This window comes from Diabrotica virgifera, chromosome 3, assembly GCF_917563875.1.
Source record: "Diabrotica virgifera virgifera chromosome 3, PGI_DIABVI_V3a".
Classification (NCBI taxonomy): Eukaryota; Metazoa; Arthropoda; class Insecta; order Coleoptera; family Chrysomelidae; genus Diabrotica; species Diabrotica virgifera.
The window spans coordinates 134,316,121-134,338,248 of record NC_065445.1 but is presented as its reverse complement, the minus strand read 5'-3'; the positions used below and the strand labels follow the sequence as shown (position 1 = coordinate 134,338,248).

The 22,128-nt window shown below is 35.9% G+C and overlaps 1 protein-coding gene across 3 annotated transcripts in view; it reads right to left on the bottom strand.

Annotated features, from left to right (window-relative positions):
• LOC114327482 (integrin alpha-PS2) overlaps positions 1–22,128 on the bottom strand; it is a 673,912-nt gene that overhangs the window by 19,381 nt on the left and 632,403 nt on the right. For 2 of the 3 annotated variants that reach the window (XM_050646911.1, XM_050646912.1), the window contains 4 exons: positions 18,246–18,576; positions 13,705–14,203; positions 13,311–13,576; positions 5,756–5,851 (listed from right to left, as the gene is read on the bottom strand). In XM_050646911.1, the coding sequence (XP_050502868.1) occupies positions 5,756–5,851; positions 13,311–13,576; positions 13,705–14,203; positions 18,246–18,576 (1,192 nt within the window). The remainder of the gene's footprint in view (positions 1–5,755; positions 5,852–13,310; positions 13,577–13,704; positions 14,204–18,245; positions 18,577–22,128) is intronic. The other variant, XM_050646913.1, reaches the window with a different exon arrangement.

Sequence of the window (22,128 nt, the reverse complement as noted above, 5' to 3'; positions counted from 1 at the left end):
TAACATAACTACACGCGTGGCGTACTTTATACGCCACAAGAAAATACACTTAAAAACAGCGAATTTGTTTATTTTTTTTTTGAAAAAATACACTTAGTTGTTTGTATAAACCTTATTCGGCATCAGTGAATACTTGGAGTTCCTTCTCAGAAAGCCAATTGGGATTTATAACTGGAATCATGGAATAACTGGATTCCATGATAAATAAAATTACTAATAAAAAATTTTTTGAAATGTGATTTTTTACAGAAGAAAAAGTATTGTTTATAAAGAAAAATATATTTTGTGCCATAATGACTAAAAAACAATTGAAATATGTACTTGATGTTACTACTTCTATTAATATAATCGTGGCGTATATTGTCCACCACCGGAAACAACAAATTAATAATAAACTGTAAATTACGATCTCCCCAGAACGCCGATTATAACGAAACTAAAACCAAATTGTAAAGCACATTCCGGTGATAGATAGGTTAGATAGATAAACAAGGTCAAAAATTAAATTTTTAAATATATTTGCAGTAGAATTCTTATATCTGGCGTACAAAATACGCCAGCGCGTGTATTTAAAGGTTAATGTAGACTCTATACTCACTAAATCTTAATTTTTTTTTTAGATATTTTACTTCACTTTATTTATTATGGCTTGGTACTTGCCAATTTGCTTATAACACCTTTTTCATTTTATTTTTTAACTTTTATAAAATATTAGTGGCTAATAACCATGTTTTTTTATATTCTTGTGTTACTTAACACATTATTTTGTTTAAAAACAAGTAGATCACAGAAAAAAGTAGATCACAAGTAGATCACCTTTTTGAGGGGTGCTGTGAGCACCCCACGTGGCAGTTGACGCTTTGCAAAGCCACGTGGCAGGTGCCGGGTTAATAATAAAATCTTTTTCTATTACTTCCATTTAGCGCGACTATGATATTGTCAAAATATTAATCTTAGATAATGTCAAAGGTTACCACTGTTGCCAAAGTTTATGATACTATCTCCCGAAGTTATATTTTGTTGCTACCTCTTGATCACTACTGTTTACTCTTAAGAAAAAATTAGAAGTTTCCAAACTGATTTGTGGTAATTGTTCCTGTTCCTAATTTTTTCGAGTAAGAAGCTTGTGTCATTGTACACTAGATTTTAATATCTTTAAATATTTTCTATTTATAGAGCACTGGAGGATTCCAAGGATGGAATCAAGGTAAATGGCTTAAACGTCAACAGTATCAGATACGCCGATGATACGGTGTGGATTGCAGATTCCGACCAGAATGTACCCCAACCTTACACAACAAAGGGGCACATTTTAGAACAGATCACTAAATTTAGTACCTGGGGTGTTGGATCGATAGCAACCTAAATTCTGATCTAGACCATTGATCGAATATCCGAATTCGGGTATCAATCAACGTCTAGATCTGGTCTAGACATAAGCTCGAGAATAAACAGGCCAAAAAATCATTCGAAAAAATCAAAAGATGTAATTCTCGAATAAAATTCGAAATTCTACTACGTTTATAAAAATTCTACGTCTGGTCTACTCTTCTCCATGCAGTTGACCCTTAAAACATCAACCGTAAATAAATTGGAGGCCTCTGAAATATGGATCTACCGGAGAATCCTCAAAATTTCACCGACATCGCATACCTCAAACGAAATGTGCTGCATAGAATAGGCAAAGAACGAGAGTTTTCAACATAAAGAAAGTTAGAAAACATCACACCTAGGCCACTTCTTCTTCTTCAGGTTCCTTCCCCTATCGGAGGTTGGAAATCATCATCGCTATTTTAATTTTATTGGCCGCACTTCTGAATAATTCTAATGAGCTGCAACCGAACCACTCTCTCAAATTTCTTAGCCAGGATATTTTGCGTCGTCCTGGGTTTCTCTTCCCTTGTATCTTCTCTTGCATAATTAACCTAAGTAATACGTACTTCTCGCCCCTCATTATATGACCCAGATATTGAATCTTTCTAATTTTAACAGTTTTTATGACTTCACATTCTTTCTTCATTCTTTGTAACACCTCTATATTAGTTACTTTTTCAGTCCACGATATTCTGTGGATTCTCCTCTAGCACCACATCTCAAAGGAGTTTAATTTTTTTATTTCAGACTATTTTATTGTCCAAGCTTCCATGCCGTATAGTAAAGTAGAAAAAACGTAACAACGTAGCATTCTTGTGCGGATCTCTAGATTAAGGTTACGGTTGCAAAGTAAGTTCTTCAATTTTATGAACGTGTTTCTTGCCATTTCTATTCTAGATCTGATTTCTTTTATTTGATCTCCATCTTCGGTTAGCCACGTTCCTAAATATTTATATGTTGTTACTCTTTCGATCGTTGTATTATTGATGATCAGGTTATCTACATTTTGTGGTTTTTTGAGAATATCATTGATTTCGTTTTCTTGAGATTCATTTGCAGTCCGTACCTTTCACATGCATTGTATACATGTTGTATTATGTACTGTAAATCTTCCATGTCACTTGCAAATATGACCGTATCTTCCGCATATCTAATATTATTAATGCTATTTCCGTTAAACAAAATACCTTCCACAATATCCAATAAAGGTTCTTGAAATATCACTTCACTGTAGACGTTGAATAAGAGTGGTGAAAGTATGCACCCTTGTCGAACTCCTCTAAGTATACTTACTTCCTCTGTCAGTTCTCCTTCGACTCTTACTCTTGCTTTCTGATTTTGATAAAAGCTTTTCATGTTGAACTCTGTCAAAAGCTTTTTTTAAATCTATGAAGCAAGCAAATATGTCGTGATTCATATCCAGACATTGTTGTGTCAGAACATTGACTCCGAATAATGCTTCTCTAGTTCCTAGACCCTTTATAAAACCCATCTGTCAATCACTTATTTCTTGTTCTAATTTCACGTGGATTCTGTTAGGTATGATTTTAAGGAAGGTTTTTAGTGTGTGAGAGAAGCCATTCTTTGGCGGAATGGGACGTTTCGATGCCGCCGGTTCATCGCCGGCCGTTTCGATGCTGCCGGTTCATCGCCAGTCCATTTCATCGCCGTCATATCTCGCATTTCCTAGAATTCCTAATTAATACTAAAAATAACTAATAATTGTAACTGTCTAAAATTCGGAAATATATCAGATAGCGATTAATTGACTGGCGATGAATCGGCCGGCATCGGCATCGAACTGGCGGCATCGAAACGGCGGCGATGAAACGTCCTAGACCCTTCTTTGGGTATGTGTCCCATCTTGTAGTCTTGTACATGGAGTTAAAAAGGTCTACCAAGACATCAATATTATCTTCAATAGTTCAATTGGTATTTCATCGGGTCCTGGAGCTTTTCTACCTTTTGTGTGTTTTATGGCATAAATAACTTCCTCTTTCATTATTTCTGGTCCCGTGGTTTCTCCGTCAACTTCTAATTGCTCTACTTTTTGGTCACAAAATAGGTGTTCAATGTATTCTTTCCATCTGCATTTGTTAATATCCCGATTGGTTTGTTACGATTTCCTAAAATCATTTCTTTAACCTTCTTGAAAGGTTGGGTGTTGAAAGTGTCATACCTTGCCTCACATTCCTCAATTTCTTGACATTTAATGGACATCCATGTTTCCTTAGCTTGTTATATTTTCTGCTTTATTTGTTTATTAATTTCTTTATATTTAATTTTATCTTTGTTTTATGTATTCTTTTTTCGTCCATCTTTTCGAGAATTTCTTGTGTCATCCATTCTTGTTTGGCAGCTTTTGTAAATGTTAATGTTTTCCGTCCCACAGTCTCTATTGTGTTCTGTGTTCTTTATATTCTTCCATTTTGTTTCAATATCTGTAGTGTTCTTATTTTGTTGTTTTATTTCTTGGATACTCTGATTTATTTTATTTCGAGTTTCTTGGTATGTATTTGGTTCTCTTAGTTTATCAATGTATATTTATGGTCTAGATCTTTTCATTAATGGTTTTCTCAATCTTACATTCATATTTGCTACTACTGGGTTGTGGTCCGAGTTTACATCTGCTCCAGGGTAAATCTTCACTACTGTAATAGAGTTCTTGTACCTGTTCCTTATCAAGATGTAATCTATCTTGTTTCTTATAATTCTATCTTTGTTGTCTCCAGGAGCTTTCCACGTGTAGAGCCGGCGATTTGGTAATTTAAACATTGTATTCATAACTACCAGTTCTTCTGTTTGGCACATCTGAATTAGTCTTTCACCACGCTCATTTCGCTCTCCCAATCCATACATTCCAACACAACACTCCACACTTCCTCTGCCCACTTTGGCATTGAAGTCACCCATTAGTATTAGAATTTCACGTTTTTTTGTTGTTTTCATTATTGTTTTCAATTGCTCGTAGAAGTCTTCTATTTCTTGTTTCTCCTTGTCAGTTGTTGGTGCATATACTTGAATAACATTCATTTTCCCCATATTGGTGTTAATTTGTAGCATTATAATGCGATTCGAAAGCGGGGTGAATCCAAGTACGGGTTTATCTATTTCCTTGTTTACCATTATGATCACACCATATCGGTTTGTTCTGTCAAAATATCCACTATAATATATAGCTCCGTTTCTAGTCCGTTTTTTTTCCAGACCCTGGCCATTGTACATCGCTTATTCCTAGAATTTCGATATTTAATCTTTCCATTTCTATCGCAGTATTATCTACGTTACCTGGTTGTAGTAAGCTTTGTACGTTCCGTGTTGCAATTCTCATATTTCCTCTTGTGGTAATTTTTAAAAGTGTTCCATTATTTACATCACAGGGATTTCGCTGGCTTACGACCTGGGAAGCCCTGTGGCTAACTTGTGATTTACTTCCCCTACCGGATCTTGGTTTCCGCGGCCCATGATCAGTAAGGTTACACATTTGGTTATTGCTAGCCATGATGATTGTACTAGGGATGCTCTTGTGAGCCTTTACTACAGTGGTTTCCCGTGGCCTTCTGTAGCCCTATGTCGTTGACCATCTTCCTGGTTCATCCGTCTTTGAGACCGATTTCTCGATCTCAGAACAAAGGAGTGCCCTTCCACTAACCAGCTCGTCCGCCCGAAGCCGTTGGCCAGTAGGTGGGGGATTGCTTATACCGGCAATCGCTTGGTGGTTTTTCGCCATATCTGAGAGATCTGACCTAGGCCACATGCTGAGAAATAATAAGTACCGATCTGCTCAACAAATAGTGAAAGGAAAGATCGAGGGAAAGAGAAGACTAGGAAGGAAAAGACTATCGTCGCCAAGAAACATCCGACAATGGACAGGGATAAATTTTAAACAGCTAATAAGAACAGCTGAGGACAGACAGGAGTTTGAAATTGTAAAAACCAACCTCCATTGAGGAGACTGCATTTTAAGAAGATTAAAACCAGAAGAAAACATTTTAAATATTATGGTTAACATTTCATAAGAAAGGCCGATTTGACTAAAGATCCTAGCTTAACATATATGAGCATCAGTACAATTTTAATGACTTTTTTTTTGGACCGAAACATTACGTATTTTATAATAAAATATAATACTATAGCAGTATAGACAATAGTAAAAAATTTACTCATATTATAATAAATCTAACTTGGTAGCAAAAAAATATAAAACTGATTATTTTTGGGAAGCATTAAAAATTTTGCTGTTAAAACTATTGGCTTAAGCGAAAACAGCAGCTGCAGAATTGATGTATTTATGGATGGTATATGAAATAAGGTAAAAGAAAAACCTTACCCAATGTGAATAATATACCTAAGAACTATTCTTATGTAAATATATGCTTACTTGGATTCTTGGCAGCATGGTACTTTCCTTGCGAATCAAAATATCCGGTAACTATTCTCTTATTACCATACCGATCATAACTACTGGAACTGCTCCCTAGAATCAGATGTTAAAAAGGATGTTTTTTTGTTGTAAATTCTGTATTGAGAGACTACGACATCTACTACAGCTATTTCTAATTTTTGGCTTATCGGCTGTTTATTAAAAGTAAGAAGGCTTGTTTAGCTTGTAGGGTAGTACTAAGTTACAAAAACTTTACATATGAGATTTAGGTCCTGTGTCATCATGTCCAGAGATGTCCATGTCACGAGATCATCAGTTGGTGCTACAGCCCTTCGTCAGTCTTTCATTTTTTCCTGTCGAGTGTCTGTCTTCTCCATCCCCTTAATACAATCTCCCTTAAATATTCCTTCACTTGGTCCAGATATCGTAGTTTAAGTCGCGCCCTTTTTCTTATTCCAACCGGCCTATTTAGTATAATTATTTTAGCAGGATCACTTTCGTCCATCCGCATAACGTGTCCCACCTATCTTAGGCACCTTATTTTGATGGTTTCCACAACATCTAGATCACCAAAAATTCCATACACTTCGAAATTATATAGCCTTGTCCAAAGACTCTGTTCGTCGTCATTGCCTATGTTTCCGATCCGTGAGCACTGGGCTTATTGTTTTATAAAGTTTGCATCTTGTTAATCTTGTCCTATTATAATACTGTGATAGTTGTTCGTTAAGTCATCATCATAATCTTGGTGCTACAGCCCTTAGAGGGCCTCGACCTTCTCAAGCTTTCTACGCCATTCTGTTCTGTCCCTTGCTTGCATTTTCCAGTTGCCGACTCCGATCTTCTCGGCATCTTGTGTTACCCCGTTCATCCACCTCAGCTTTGGTCTACCCCGTCTTATCATTCCCACGGGTTGCGCTGTTAGAACCTTTTTTATCATGTTCGATTCAGGGACCCGGGCTACATGTCCTGCCCACTGCAGGCGGTTTCGCTTAATTATAGTGATAATATCTTTTCCACCAAACGTATCCTTGTAGATATTCTGCAGTTCAAAGTTATATCTACGCCTCCATATTCCGTTCTCACAGACCGCCCCGAATATCTTACGTAGCACCTTTCTTTCAAAAATCGATAGAGCGGATTCATCTGTTTTAGTTAGCGTCCATGCCTCTGATCCATATGTGAGAACGGGGACTATCAATGTTCTATACAGCCTTATACGAGTTTTTTGAGACAGACGTTTGTTAGCTAAGTACTTTGATAGACTATGATAATACCTGTTTGTAATTATTATTCGTCTTTTTATTTCCCCTGATGTGTTATTATTGGGGTCAACCGATGTCCCTAGATATATGAACTCTTTGACCGCCTCGAAGTTTTGGTCATTGATGATTAGATCTGCGTCAACATTTCCAGCTCTTGTGTTTGTGTTAGTCGCCATGAATTTTGTTTTATTTTGATTTATATGTAAACCCATTCGTTCTGCTGCTGCTACTAGCTCGGTTAGGATTTCCGCAGTTCTCGCTCTGGTTCTTGTTATAATGTCCACGTCATCTGCATATGCTAGAATTTGGACAGATCTATTGAATATTGTTCCCCTGCTATCTATATTAGCGTCTCGTACGACCTTTTCCAATGCTACATTAAAAAGTTCACACGCCAGCGCATCTCCCTGCCTTAACCCCCTATGTATTTCAAATGGTGTTGACGAGTCGTTTTGAATTTTTACTGCTGATATCATCTTCGCCATTGTCACTTTTATCATACATATGAGTTTTTTTGGAATTCCTAACTCATTCATAGCGTTGTAGAGACTTGGTCTTAAGACACTGTCTTAAGCTGCTTTAAAATCGACAAAAATATGGTACGTATCTATGTTAAAATCTTGCACTTTTTCCAGGATCTGTCGTAGTGTAAAGATCTGGTTAATGGTTGAACGTCCACGCTTGAATCCTGCCTGATATTTTCCTAGAAACGTTTCGGTATAAGGTTTCAATCTCTCGTGCAAAATGTTTGACAATATATTGTATGCTGTATTTAGGAGAGTTATTCCGCGATAATTATTGCATTCCAGTTGGTTTCCCTTTTTGTGTAACGGGCATATTAAGCCTAAGCTCCATTCTTCAGGCATTTGCTCCTCAGACCAAATTTTACGAACAATTTCTCGCATCACCTTGGTGAGCTGCTCTCCACCGTGCTTAAATAATTCTGCTGGGATGCCATCGCTGCCTGGGGATTTGTGGTTTCTTAGTTTTTCTATAGATATTTTCACTTCTTCTACCGAGGGGGGTTCCACGAGTTCCTCATTTCGGTATTCGAGCTCTACATTGTTAGTAGGTTCCCCTTCCAGTAACTCTCGAAAGTGCTCTACCCATCGTAACAGGATATCCTCTTTGTTGGTAAGTAAGTTACCTTCCTTATCATTACAATAGGTGATTCTCGGTTTGAATTCTTTTCTAATAATATTTATTTGATGATAGAACTTTCTTGTTTCTCCGTGACTCATATGGCTTTCGAGCCGTTCTATTATGTCATTTTCCGAGTCTCGTTTCTTTTTTCGGTGTATGCGTTTTTCCTCTCTCCTTAAGTTTTTGTATCTATCTATTGTTGTCCTAGTTTACCGTTGTTGCATGGCCCTAAATGCCTCGTTTTTTCATCTGTTATTTTTTTGCAGTCTTGGTCGAACCAGTCGTTTCTTTCTTGGGTTCGGGATATTCCTAATGTGCTTTCGGCTGCTAATTTCAGAGCCTCCTTGCAGTTGTTCCACATTTCCGTGCTTGACTGGTCGACTGCCCAGGTGTGTTCTAGGGTTTCTTTTATATGTGACTGGAACTGTTTCTCTATGTTTTCGTTTTTTAGCATATGTAAATTATATTTTACTTGTCTAGTGCCCCTTTCTTTCTTGGCATTGGAAATTCTTTGTCGTAACTTGCCCCTACCATGAAATGGTCTGTGTCAATATTTGCGCCTCTGTAACTTCTGACGTCCATTAGGTTTGTAAAGTGCCTTCTGTCAATAATAACATGGTCAATTTGATTTGTGGTGTGTCCATTTGGTGACATCCAAGTTGCTTTATGGATATTCTTGTGATTAAAACATGTACTTGCCACAAATAAGTATTTGGAAGCTGCCATACTAATAAGTCTTAAGCCATTGTCATTAGTAACGTCGTGAAGGCTGTGTTTACCAATATAATCTTGGTAGCATATCTCCTTTCCTATCTGGGCGTTCATGTCTCCAATGATTATTTTAATGTCGTTTTTGGCACAGTTATCATATGCTTTTTCGAGGTCTTCGTAGAATAAATCTTTAATTTCTTCGTCTTTTTCCTCGGTTGGTGCGTGCACGTTGATCAGGCATATGTTAAAAAATTTTCCTTTTATTCGAAGGATGCATAACCGATCATTTATGGCTTTAAAACCAATAATAAATTTTTTTATTTTCTTTGATACTAGGAACGCAGTTCCGAACTCATGTCGGTTCGGGTGGCAGCTGTAATAGATATCATGTTCTTTTTTCTGCATAATGCCGGTTCCTGTCCATCTCATTTCTTGAATAGCTGCAATGTCTTCTATATTTTAGGAGTTAATCTTGGAGCAGCTTCAGTCCCGCTGTCCTATACAGTGTTCTTACATTCCAAGTACTAATCTTTAAATCATTGTCCTTAGTTCGGTGCCTGGGTCGTCGTTCGTACTCACCCACGTAAGTATCAGAGGCAAAATTTTGTAGGCTGTATTTTTAAAGGAAATGCGAAATCCCACTAAAGATATAATCCACATGTAATTCCAGTATCTAATCTTCTGGAACAACTCGATCTAGGTAAAACTCGTTGTTGTCATACCCGTTTTAATAGCTTGTGAAGGAGGGTTACAAATCTTTGACTGCCACATTTAAATATTTCTGCTGATACGTTATCTGTTCCAGGTGGCTTGTTTCTGACTGTAGACTGAATTGCTTTAGTGACTTCTTCCAAAGTTGGTAGCTTAGTTGCTTCCTATTCTGATTCTATATCACCTCTACCTTCAGCTCTACTTTCTTCATTCAGTAGCGTACTAAAGTGTTCCTGAGCTTTGACTTGGTTCGCTTGTGGCATGAAAACTTTTCGTTTTGTGTTAAATTGTTTGTAAAATTTTCTGTGTTCGTGTTTCCCATTTCTTCCAGCTCTTTATTTATTTGATGTCGACACTCATTTCACTAATTCCTTTATTGATTTGTTGCAAATTTTTCGGTTTGTTTTTGATTTTCCTCTTTTCTCTTTACTTAATACTCTTCAACATAGCTCCTAGTCCTTTTAATGATTATTGTCAGATACGTGTCATTCTTCTCTTTGGCTACTCATCAAAAAACACATGAATCATTCAAACCTTAGATAAACGAGCCTGTTTGTAAAACTTTTTGAGCTCAAGCTCTGTAGTTTGATCTCATACACCACTCTTTACCCATGTCGATGGGATAGCCAAGCGGACGGGAGGTCGCCTGCACATCAGTTTGCTATGATGTATGTAAGTTTAAATCCTGGCACGGTGAACGAAAAAACAAAAAGGCTAACGCAGCAGTTTCTTCTTCTTCTTCTTCTTTTATATAGGCAGTACTGCCTGTTTATCTTCAACGGTGCCTTTCATTCTGCCCCTATGTTGTCATTCCATCTTTTCCTTGGGCGTTCTATACTTCTCCTGCCTAACAGTGACTTGTCCCTGGCTATTCTTACTATCTTTGATTCAGACATCCTACTTATGTGCTCATTCCACTCTTCTTTTCTGTTCTTTACCCAGGTATCTATATTGTCTACCCCACATATGCGTCTGATTTCCTCACTTCTTACCCTATCCTGTAGTCATTTTCCAGCGATCCTTCTTAAGATCTTCATTTCGTTGGTTTCCAGATGTCTTCGTGTTTTGCCTGGTCTTGTTTCGGTCGTGTAAGTCATAACTGGCCTTATAACTGACTTATATATTCGGCCTTTGTTTCCAATCTTAGGTGTTTGTTTTTCCAAATTGTGTCGTTTAAAGCAGTTGTGTAAAGCAGCGTTTTAACGCAGCAGCTTAAAATTCTAATATATGAATCTGGGGCTTAGACTGGAATACGCTGGTGTCCGATCGGCCTATGGGGGAGCAGTACAGCAAGAGATAAGGACTTGCGGCTCAGCGATACTTCTCCATAGATCCCTAACGGAAGGGCGTTGATGCCTAAATACCGGCGTGTACATATATCACACTTTACCACTAATGTCCAATGTATTATGGAACTCCTTGGACATTTTAGTATAATATGATTCTAATGGAATGAAGCTAAGTTATATTTTAAACTGGTAACATATTTGGAACATAACACCACATTTCTTGTCAAAAATGAATGTGTCTTAACTTTTGGCCATTAAAATTTTAAATCCGTGTTAAATTATCAAATAAAATGTTTAATAAACATTTCCATCTGACTATCTATCATTTCGATATGAAATGTTGAATGCATCTATTTAACCCGTCAAACTATCTTACATTCTTGACCCAGAACTATATTAATTACCATGTCTCAAAAGGTCGTGGTAACGTTATTTGAAGTTTCGATTTCCGAAGTAAAAACTGAAACGTCAAATAAACTTATTTCAAAGTAAAATTGTGGCTTATTCTCAATTGAAATAATAAACTGATTTTTTGATGAAACTTCAACATTTTGTGGATAAAATAATATTTAATATAAACGGTTGTTCAAAAAAAGTACTATATGTTAAGCCGATATTAGAAAAGGACTTTAATTGTCATTTAAATCATGTTCTTCTCTTTATTGCGCTGTCATCTTTCGAAGGTTGGTGATCCAAATGGCAATGGTAACTTTGAACAATGCTGCACGAAAGATTCCTGCGAACGAGTGGTCATACCATCTCCCAGGTCTTTCAGCAACGAATTCTGGCGTCTTCCTACTGATGTTTTGCCATGTCCTTTACCTTCCAATATGATTTGGAGTATCTTTCACCTCTCAACACACTACTCAAGTATTGTATTTGTCTCTCTGTGCTTTGTTTGTTAACGAGTACTGTGGTTTGTTAACGAGTTTTTGAGTTAACTATCCAAAAAAATTTCATTAAGATCATAAGCGCAAAATTTCGGACTAATGCTTTTTAAATACATTAATTTTTTTCGAATCCTAAGAAAACTAATATCTACCTAAGTATTTTGAAAAATTTATTATTATTTATTTTGTAGGCCATGGGCGTGAAAAACACAATTACATTTTTTTATTGTACATATCTACAATATACAATATTAATTCATTTTACCATTCATGGCACATTCTTCTGTTACACTTTCTCTTGCGCTCTTCTTACCACTCCTCTCCATTCTCTTCTGTCTAATACCTTGTTTCTCCAGTTATCTATTTTTAATTCTCGTAAATCTGTCTTCCTTTCCTTTTTTCCCTACTGGTTTCGTGTTCAATATAATCCTGGTCATTCTATGGTTTTCCAATCTTTGCACATGTCCCAGCCATCTTATTCTATGCGCCTTTATTATTGCGGTGATTTTTGGTTCCGTATACAGCTCTTACAACTATTTATTTGTCCTTCTTCTCCATCCCATTTGTGTATTTATGCCTCCGTAAATTGATCGGAGAATTTTCCTCTCCCATCTTTCTAATCTTTCTTCATCTGCCTTTTTAAAACCCATAATTCAGCTCCATATAAAACCGTAGCTCTAATCACTGTCTTGTAAATTCTGTCTTTTGTTTTTCTTGAAACAAACTTAGACTTCATTAAGGATCTCAGCATTCCGTATTTCTGGTTGCCTTTTGTAATTCTGGATTCTATTTCTTTATTTTCATGTCCATTTTCCTTTACTTTCACACCAAGGTAAGTAAACTCTTCCACTCAGTCAAAACTGTATATGTAATCTTTCTTCCCTTGTATTTTTATAAACTCTTCATTGTCTTGCTGCGTATCACCCATTATCATGTATTTAGTTTTCTTTTCATTTATCTTTAGACCAAACCTATTTGCTTCTTTTTCTATCTTTTTCACAATTCTTTTCAATTCTTTCTTTGATTTTGCTAATACTGTTCGATTGAAAAATTTATACGCAGAATAAAAGACTACATTATTACCGAGGGCCGAAAGTCCCTGAAAAATCCTATAATGTTTATTTTAATAAGTAATAGGGGCGAACAAGAAGAGAAAACTGGGTGTGATTATTAATTTAAAATATCTCATTCAAACGAAACTTTTTGTTTATTCTAAGGGACTTTCAAAAATAAACTAAACAAATTAAAAACCTAAATTTGTTCAAAAATATAAATATTTCAGGATTTGAAAAAAATGAATGCATTTAAAAAGCATTGGCCCGAAATTTTGCGCCTACGCTATTAAAATAGATGACACTAAAAAAATTCGTGATGAAAACGCCTAATAAGAACTCCCAAAGAATCACCCTGCATGTGTTATTTTTTGTTGGTAACCGAATAAGCATATAGTAAAATAAAATGAAAATGGAAGCTGTAGCTTATTATTAGAAGTAAGCGTTAAGTAATAACACATTATTCAACCAAACCAAAAATATTAGTTTACCTCCGTTTTGGCCACCATTTTCTCTTCTTCTCAAATCTTCAAAATATCTCCTAATCTCCTCTTCAGACCAACCGGCGAATTGCCCACTTTGCTGCATCCTCCTTTTCTCTTCCTCTTGTCTTCTGGTTTCTTCCTGCTGACGTCTCCACTGTTCCAACCTGATTTGTTCTTGTCTACGCCTCTCTTCCAATATTTTTGTTTGTTCCTGCCTCCTCCTTTCTTCCTCTCGCCTCCTTTCTTCCTCTCGCCTCCTTTCTTCTTCATATCTACAAAATAGATGAATTAAAACATTTTTTGTTTAACGAGAGAATAAGAAAAGAAGTTTTGCCCTCAGGGCAAAAGGAATATATTTAAACATACTTATCAGAAACAGTTAGCAAAAAATTTCTATTACCTGTTAGGATACGTAGGATATCTTGAAGTCGTTGCAGTATTATGTTCTTGTATTCTTCGCCTTTCTTCTTCTATTCGTATTTCCTCTTGTCTTCTTATCTCTTCTTGTCTCCTTATTTCCTCTTGTCTTCTTATTTCGTCTTGTCTTCTTATTTCATCCTGCCTTCTTAATTCATCTTGTCGACGTTTTTCCTCCTCTCTTCGCCTTTCTTCTTCTCTGAATCTAATTTCAGTTCGCCTCCTTTCTTCCTCTGTTTTCTTACTTTCTTCGATTCTCTTTTGTTCTTCAATCCTTCTTTGTTCTTCAATTCTTCTCTGCGCTTCTTGTTTTATAAGCAATTCTTTCTGCCTTTTCCTTTCCTCTTCAACTCGGATTCTCTCTTGTTCTTGCTTAAATAACTCTTGTCTACCTAGTTCTTCCTGACGTCTCCTTTCCTGTTGTTCTAATCTTTGCTGTTCTTGTCTTTTTAGCTCTTCTTGTATAGTGAGTATATTTCCGTCTACAAATAAAACAATATAATACATTAATTTACGTGTATAGTAATTAATTTATTTTAAGGGAGTGCATATAGATTTTCACTTCGGAAAAAATCAAACAAGATAGAATTTTTTGTAATTTCATTAAGAAATGTTTAATAAACAACATATCGAAAAGTTCTACTCGAGAAGTGGGTGCTTCATTTTTTATTAAACAAATGAACTACGAAATTAGATGTTTTTTTAAATAACTCCGAAAATATAAATTTTAGAAAAAAACTGACTTGACCATTGAAAAATTCAGAAAATTTTACAAAAAAAATCTTAAATAAAGAATTTTCTAAAATTAAATCTGTATCTTCTATAATTTTTTATTTATAACGCTAAAGTCACCCTTCTCACAAACATTGGCGCACTGTAAACTAAAGTTTAAATTTGTAGAGAATTTGTAGTAATGAACACAATGTTCAGATTACCAAACCGTAGATTGTACACGTGGACATCACCAAGGGATAATGCAGACAACATCGTCAGGAATCAAATCGATTATATACTAATCAGAAGCAGGTTTAAAAACTCCATCACGTCTACAAAAACCTATCCAGACACTGATATAGAATCGGATCACAATCCGGTGGTATCTGTAGTAAATATAAGATTCAAGAAAAATGCAGCTAAACAAAAGGTAGACGTTAAGCAACTGAAAGATGCAACTATACTGGAAAGGACAAGAGAACAGGTAAACAACAATCTTCGACACCTCGCTGCAAAAAATACGAACACAGGCAATGTAGAGGACAAATGGATGGAGATAGAAAAGGCCCTTATGACAGCTGGTGAAGGCTCCTTAGCTCCAAGCAAAATTAAGAAAAAGGAATGGATGACAAACGAAATTTTGTACCTCATGGAGGAAAGGCGAAGAAATAAAACCAACAAGACAAAATACAAAGAAGTGGACCGTGAGATTAAGAGAAAAATTAGAGAAGCCAAAGAGAAGTGGGTTCTGGAAAACTGCAAGGAAATAGAAGAATATGAAAGAAAGTACGATAGCTTTAACATGCCTAAAAAGATCAAGGAAATAACAGGTAAAAAAGTGAAACAAGCATCCATCGTAAAGGACAAAAAAGGTAAAATAATTACAGATTTAAATGAAAAACTGGCAAGATGGACAGAATACATTGAAGAACTTTTTGCAGACGAAAGACAAGAAATAGCAGTGGCAGAACCTACAGCGACACAACAGGGCCTGAAATCCTAAAAAGCGAGATAGAATATGCTATAAGGAACACAAAAGGGGGTAAAGCTACAGGACCAGATGAAATTACTGTAGAATTGTTGAAACTTATAGACGATGACACACTTGAAATAATGGTGAACCTCTTTAACACAATTTATAGAACAGGCATCATACCAAAGAAATGGCTCTCCTCTACTTTTGTCACAATCCCGAAGACGAATAACGCCAGAGAGTGTTCAGACCACAGAACTATAGCATTGATGAGCCACACACTAAAAGTATTTTTAAAAATAATTCACAAAAGAATATTTAATAAATTAGAAGAGGACATAAGCGCCACACAGTTTGGATTCAGAAGTGGCCTGGGAACATGGGAAGCTTTGTTTGGTCTGAGTGTGTTAATGGAAAGATGTTTGGATGTAAACCAAGACATCTACGTAGGTTACATAGATTTTGAGAAGGCCTTCGATAAAGTCAGACACCAAAAGCTGTATGAAATCCTAAGAAGCAAAAACATCGACAGTCGCGACATTAACATCATATCCAGGTTGTACTGGGGACAAACAGCAAAAATCAAGGTTGATAATGAGTTAACCGAAGAAATTGAGATTCGTCGAGGTGTGCGTCAGGATTGTGTGCTTTCTCCACTACTATTCAATACATATAGCGAAACAATATGTCAGGAAGCGCTCCTAGAGCAAAACATTGGTATGAACATTAACGGAGAGTTAATTAACAATATACGATACGCTGATGACACGCTAATAGTAACAGATAACCTAGCAAATTTACAGTATTTGATTGAAAACATAAACACTCATACCAATAAGTATGGTCTAAAACTGAACATCAAAAAGGCTAAATTCATGATTGTTACAAAGAAGCTATACACCAATATGAATTTAACCATAAATAATCAGCCAGTTGAAAGAGTTACGTCCTACAAATATTTTGGGGTTTGTTTCACTGATACTAATGACCAGACAAGAGAAATCAAGAGGCGAATTGAGATAGCGAGACAATCGTTTGTCAAAATGAGAAAGTTCCTATGCAGCCGGGACATAAATATAAACTTAAGAACGAGAATGTTAAGGTGCTATGTTTTCTCCGTTCTGCTGTACGGCATGGAAGCTTGGACTCTGAAAAAGATAAACATCAAAAACATTGAGGCATTCGAGATGTGGTGTTACAGAAGAATGTGGAAAATACCATGGACAGAAAGAGTAACAAATCAAGATGTTTTGCTGAAGATGGGGAAGGAATTCGAAGTCATAAAAACCATACAAACGAAAAAACTGGAGTATCTAGGCCACATAATGAGAGGAGAAAAGTACTCTCTGCTTAAGTGCTTAGACTAATAATCCAAGGAAAATCTCGGGAAAGAGAAATGTGGGACGTAGGAGGATTTCCTGGTTGCGAAATTTAAGGGAGTGGTATGGGTGCAGTTCAATACAGTTGTTCAGAGCTGCAGCCAACAAAGTTAAGATTGCTGTGATGGTAGCTAACCTGCGATAGGAGACGGTACTGCAAGAAGAAGAAGAAGATGTCTGAAAAATTTCCTGGTTGAGAAATTTAAGAGAGTGGTATAGTTGCAGCTCAGTAGATCTTCTCAGAGCAGCCGCCAATTAGGTACGGATAGTTGTGATGATAGCCAACCTCCGTAAGGGAAGGAACTACAAGAAGAAGAAGATGTCTACAAATCACCAGAGAGGATAAAATGAGAATTGAGGAAATGTGGAAAAGAATGAGAGTGGAATGCTCAATTACAAAAAGTTGGAAAAGAGAGCCCTGCATGAAGTAATACGGGCTGGTACAAAGAATGCGAGAGCACAGGTGGCCGAAAAGAATATTGGACTGAGACACGCCGGGAAGATGACGAAGACGAAGACCTGCTATGAAATGGAAAACGTAATTATAAGAAATGCTATGAAAGGTAGAGACCTCAAAGAAGGTGACTGGGAGAACAAAATGCTATTGAGGACGAAAAGAGAGAACTCATAATGGTTAAAAGCCGAAGAAAGAAGCAGGATTTAAATTTATAATAGGAGTAGTGGTTGAGATGTTTGGACCAACTACAAATTATATTCCAAATATTAGTATACTCAATATGAATATGTTAAATACAGAGTATCTTAAAATAGAGGATGGCGTTATAATCGGAAAAAACGATTGTTGGAAATGGAAAATTAAATAAAAAAATGGCAAGCGCCCACTAAAATGGAAAACTTTACTTAACTTTTTTTGATTTTAGGACCTACTCTTTACAACCCAATAGGTCCCCAAAGCGCTCGAGTGACTGCACATTTAGCATACTTTGCTCCCCTACTATTATGGAGCACAAGTTTGGCAGATCGCGAAAAAGGATGAAAAATTAATAGAAGTAGTAGAAGTGGATTATCTAAGGAGAGCGTATGGTATATCCCAAAAAGATCACATCAGGAATGAAGATATTAGAAGGAGGACAAATGTATATTTCAGTGTAGATAGAATTGAAACGAAACAACTAGTGTGGTATGGTCACGTGAAACGAATGAATGAAGATAGATGGCCAAAGAAAGCTTTAAATTACTTACCACAACAAAGAAGAAGAGGGGGAAGGCTTTCAGTTGCCTGGGAAGAAAATGTAAGGCACATAATGAGAGATAGAGCCATAAAAGAAGAACGAATGGATGGACAGAAAACGATGGCGGTCGAAATGCGAGAAGTGACAGAGGCTGTAGGGTAAGAACCTCGCTTATAGATAGATAGACCTATTATAACATATGCGGCAGACAGATAGATATTAGTATATTCTAATGCTAGGACTGAACCGATACTATTTTACTTACGTTCGTTGATTGGTATGACTTCGCCAGTATTTTCATCCCAGTAGTAACTTCGTAAAATATTTCCGTTTTCGTCCGTAATCGTTGTTTTGTTTGTCCAGACAATGTGTCGGTTTCCGTTTTCGTCGAGCGTGATCTGATAACTAGCTTGTCGGTGTTCGAATTCTCCTCGTTTCAGTTCGAATTTGTAGCTGAATTCATCGTTGCCGTTGCCATTGCCATACTGGCTGTCAGTATTATCGTTGTAGTATAAAGTTTTAATAATATTGCCTTGGGCATCTCTAATAGTTGTGGTGTTCTCCCAAGTAGTAACCGCCTGGCCGTTGATGAATTTCTGAAAAAAATTTGGTGGTTAAGTAAACCTTAATAAATAGGAAATAGGCTAAATGCATTTAGGTCATTAAAAAGAACTATTAGTAGGTGTATAAATAAATACAATCTTCGATCACAAGGAAGATCCTCAATAAGATGGATCCACTAAATTACAGAAATGACTAGATATTTTTGTATCTCATACAAGTCGCATACTTAGCTTACAACACCGCTCAAGTCGAAAATTAACGGTTTTGAGATTTTAATACCATTGGATAGATCTGCTCATTGCGCATCTAACGATGCCGTAATTCAAAAAGTAGTGACACCGCGCAAGTCGTCAACACCTGTATCATGGTCAACACCGCACAAGTCGCTCTGTGATTATTATGTTTGTACGTGAATTTTACTGCTGAAAAGTCTAGTATCCAAAAAGTTTTTATGGAAGATTAAGAGGTAAGCTATATAATAAAGTAATATTTATTCATTTACGCGTATTAATATAGAAAGAAATGATAATAAAATAACTTAAGCGGTGTTTACTAACGGTATTTTTTTTAACTTAGGCGGTGTTTCAAAAAGTAGTTTTTTTCGTCTCCTGTAAAGTTGGTAAAAATGACTTATGCGGTGTTGTTAGCTAAGGGAAGATTTGTACTCTTGTGAAGGGTGTAACGTGTGTAATAATAGTAACAGTGAAACAAAGCATACCTCCTAGTCCTAGACGGTGGAAGGTAGAAGTTCATCTGATAAAGATGACGATAAATTAGATCCATACTGCACAAGACAGTGCACTCTGGATACGAACAGGAGAGGAATGGGTAATGAAGCATTTATTTAAAACATAGGTACTTTAAATGGGTCTACCCCAAAATCCCGACAGCCAAAATCCCGACAGCCACAATCCCGACAGCCAAAATCCCGACAGCCACAATCCCGACGGACAAAATCCCGACACGCCAGAATCCCGACAGGCCAAAATCCCGACAGACCCGATATATATATATATATATATATATATATATATATATATATATATATATATATATATATATATATAGTGATTTTTTGAATAACGGCAATTCGGTCAGATGAAATAAAACTCTATTTGTTCTAGGTCTCAATATTTCGTCACTATTTGGTGACTTCTTCAGGAGAAAACTGTAAATTTATTAAGATTAGATATGGACAAAAGACAAAACATTTCATTACTTACAACTATAAGAGTGATAATTTAAATTCGTTTAACATATTATATTGAACATTGACTTGAGAAATGACTGATGTTATTTTGACATATATTGAGACGAAGTTATTTAACATAACATTAAACATATAACGAAATATTGAGACCTAGAACAAATAGAGTTTTATTTCATCTGACCGAATTGCCGTTATTCAAAAAATCACTATTTAACACAGTACGGTCGAAAATATTTGTACAATATATATATATATATATATATATATATATATATATATATATATATATATATATATATATATATATATATATATATATATATATATATATATTGAAAAACAAAAAAACAAAAGATGTAAATCTTTGAAACACACTCAGTGATCAAAAGATCTAAGTTATTGGTTTACCGACCAAACGTAACTAAATCAAACAAATGAAATAGGTCTACCTGAAATGGTGGATGTGTGAATTGTTCGTAAGGGGATTTTTCCACATTCTCTATTTCATTTGTTTGATATATATATATATATATATATATATATATATATATATATATATATATATATATATATATATATATATATATATATATATATATATAACACCGGTTTATAGCGTCCTGCGCCTTCCGGTTCCTATTCTCCAGCCGCGTCGATCTGTCCAATCTCCTGGTCGGAGATCTCTCTCAGACATGGCTTTCTGGATTCCACTTATCCAGGTTGTTTTCGGTCTGCCCCTTTTCCTTCTTTCCGGGGGTTGCCATTCCATTATTAGCTTTGGGAGTCGATGTTCCTCCATTCTTTGTACATGGCCATACCAACAAAGTTGTTTTTGTTGGACTTCTTCAATTATGTTTGTTTTTCTATTCATAACATCTCGTACCCGTTCATTCGTTATATGTGAGACTCTGGAGATGCAGGCCGATCTTCGCCAGAAGTCCATTTCCAGTGCAAGCAACTTCTGTTCTGTTCGCTTATTCAGTTGCCAGGTTTCACATCCATACAGTACCACGCTTTTAAAGATGCTATTATAAAGCTGTGTTTTCTTTTCTTTTGATATGGTTTTTGACCAAAGTAGCGAGTTCAAAGCTCCTATTACCTTCTTTCCTTTCATAATTCTTTCCTCTATTTCGAATTCTGTCCTTCCACTTTGTTGGATTCTCGTTCCAAGGTATACATAATCAGAGCTTGGCTCGATAACCATATCATCCTCTAGATGTAACTCACTTTTCTGTCCTCCTATACACATATATTTGGTTTTCTTCATATTAACGTATAGGCCCCATTTTTTGTATTCTCGAAACAGCCGGTTTGTTCATAAACCGTTCTTTTTAACATATAATTACATTTATTTCTTGTTTTTTGTTTATGGCCATCTGTTTTTTATTTTTTGTTACTAAACAAAAGTATTTACCATTTAATATGAACTAATTTTCTAAATAAAATTTATAACATGGGTATATGAATTAAATTATTTTTTTTGCAAATATATAGTCCAATAATATATGTATAATCCAATCTTGAATTCAAGTTTACTTTCATATAATAGATATTATCATGTCACTTACAACCTTCCATTTTAGTAAGTTTAGCTTTTATATTATAGAATGAAGTGTTTAATAATTTTTTCTTTTAAAATACATAATAATTAGTACCCGTACTTATTAGTAAGTAATTATTTTTTCAATTTCAATACTCTATAATATGATTTGGTATTGCATTTGAAAAGGAAACAATAAATATTCAAAATGTAGTGGTCGAAATTTTGACTTATGCGAGGATTGTTGCATGTCGGGATTTTGGCATGTCGGGATTCTGGTGTGTCGGTGTTTTGGCCGTCGGGATTTTGGCTGTCGGGATTTTGGCTGTCGGGATTTTGGCTGTCGGGATTTTGGGCGGCACCGACTTTAAATATTTCAGAGCGACAATCACCGCAGATAACGATTTCACCGAAGAGATAAAAGGGAGAATTCAGGCAGTAAACAGATGTAGGATGTATAGCCTCCATAACACTATTAAATATAAGGGCGTAACACGAGCATAAAAAATCAGGATATACAAAACAGTGATTAGACTGGTGCTCATAAAATATGAGTGTGAGACGTGGACACTGACAAAAGCAATGGATAAAAAACTAATATCTTTTGAGAGAAAAATCCTCAGAAGAATCTTTGGACCTTATCACGAGCAGAATTCTCACCAATACTGAATAATGTAGCTGTTCTGACCAATACTGAATAATTCCGATACGGAATAAACGTAGCTGCCATACAAGAGACCAGATGGAAAGGAAGCGGCGAATTAGAAAACAAAAACCTCAGCCTCAAATATTCAGGGAGCGAAAGACAAGGGCAATACGGAGTAGCGTTTATGA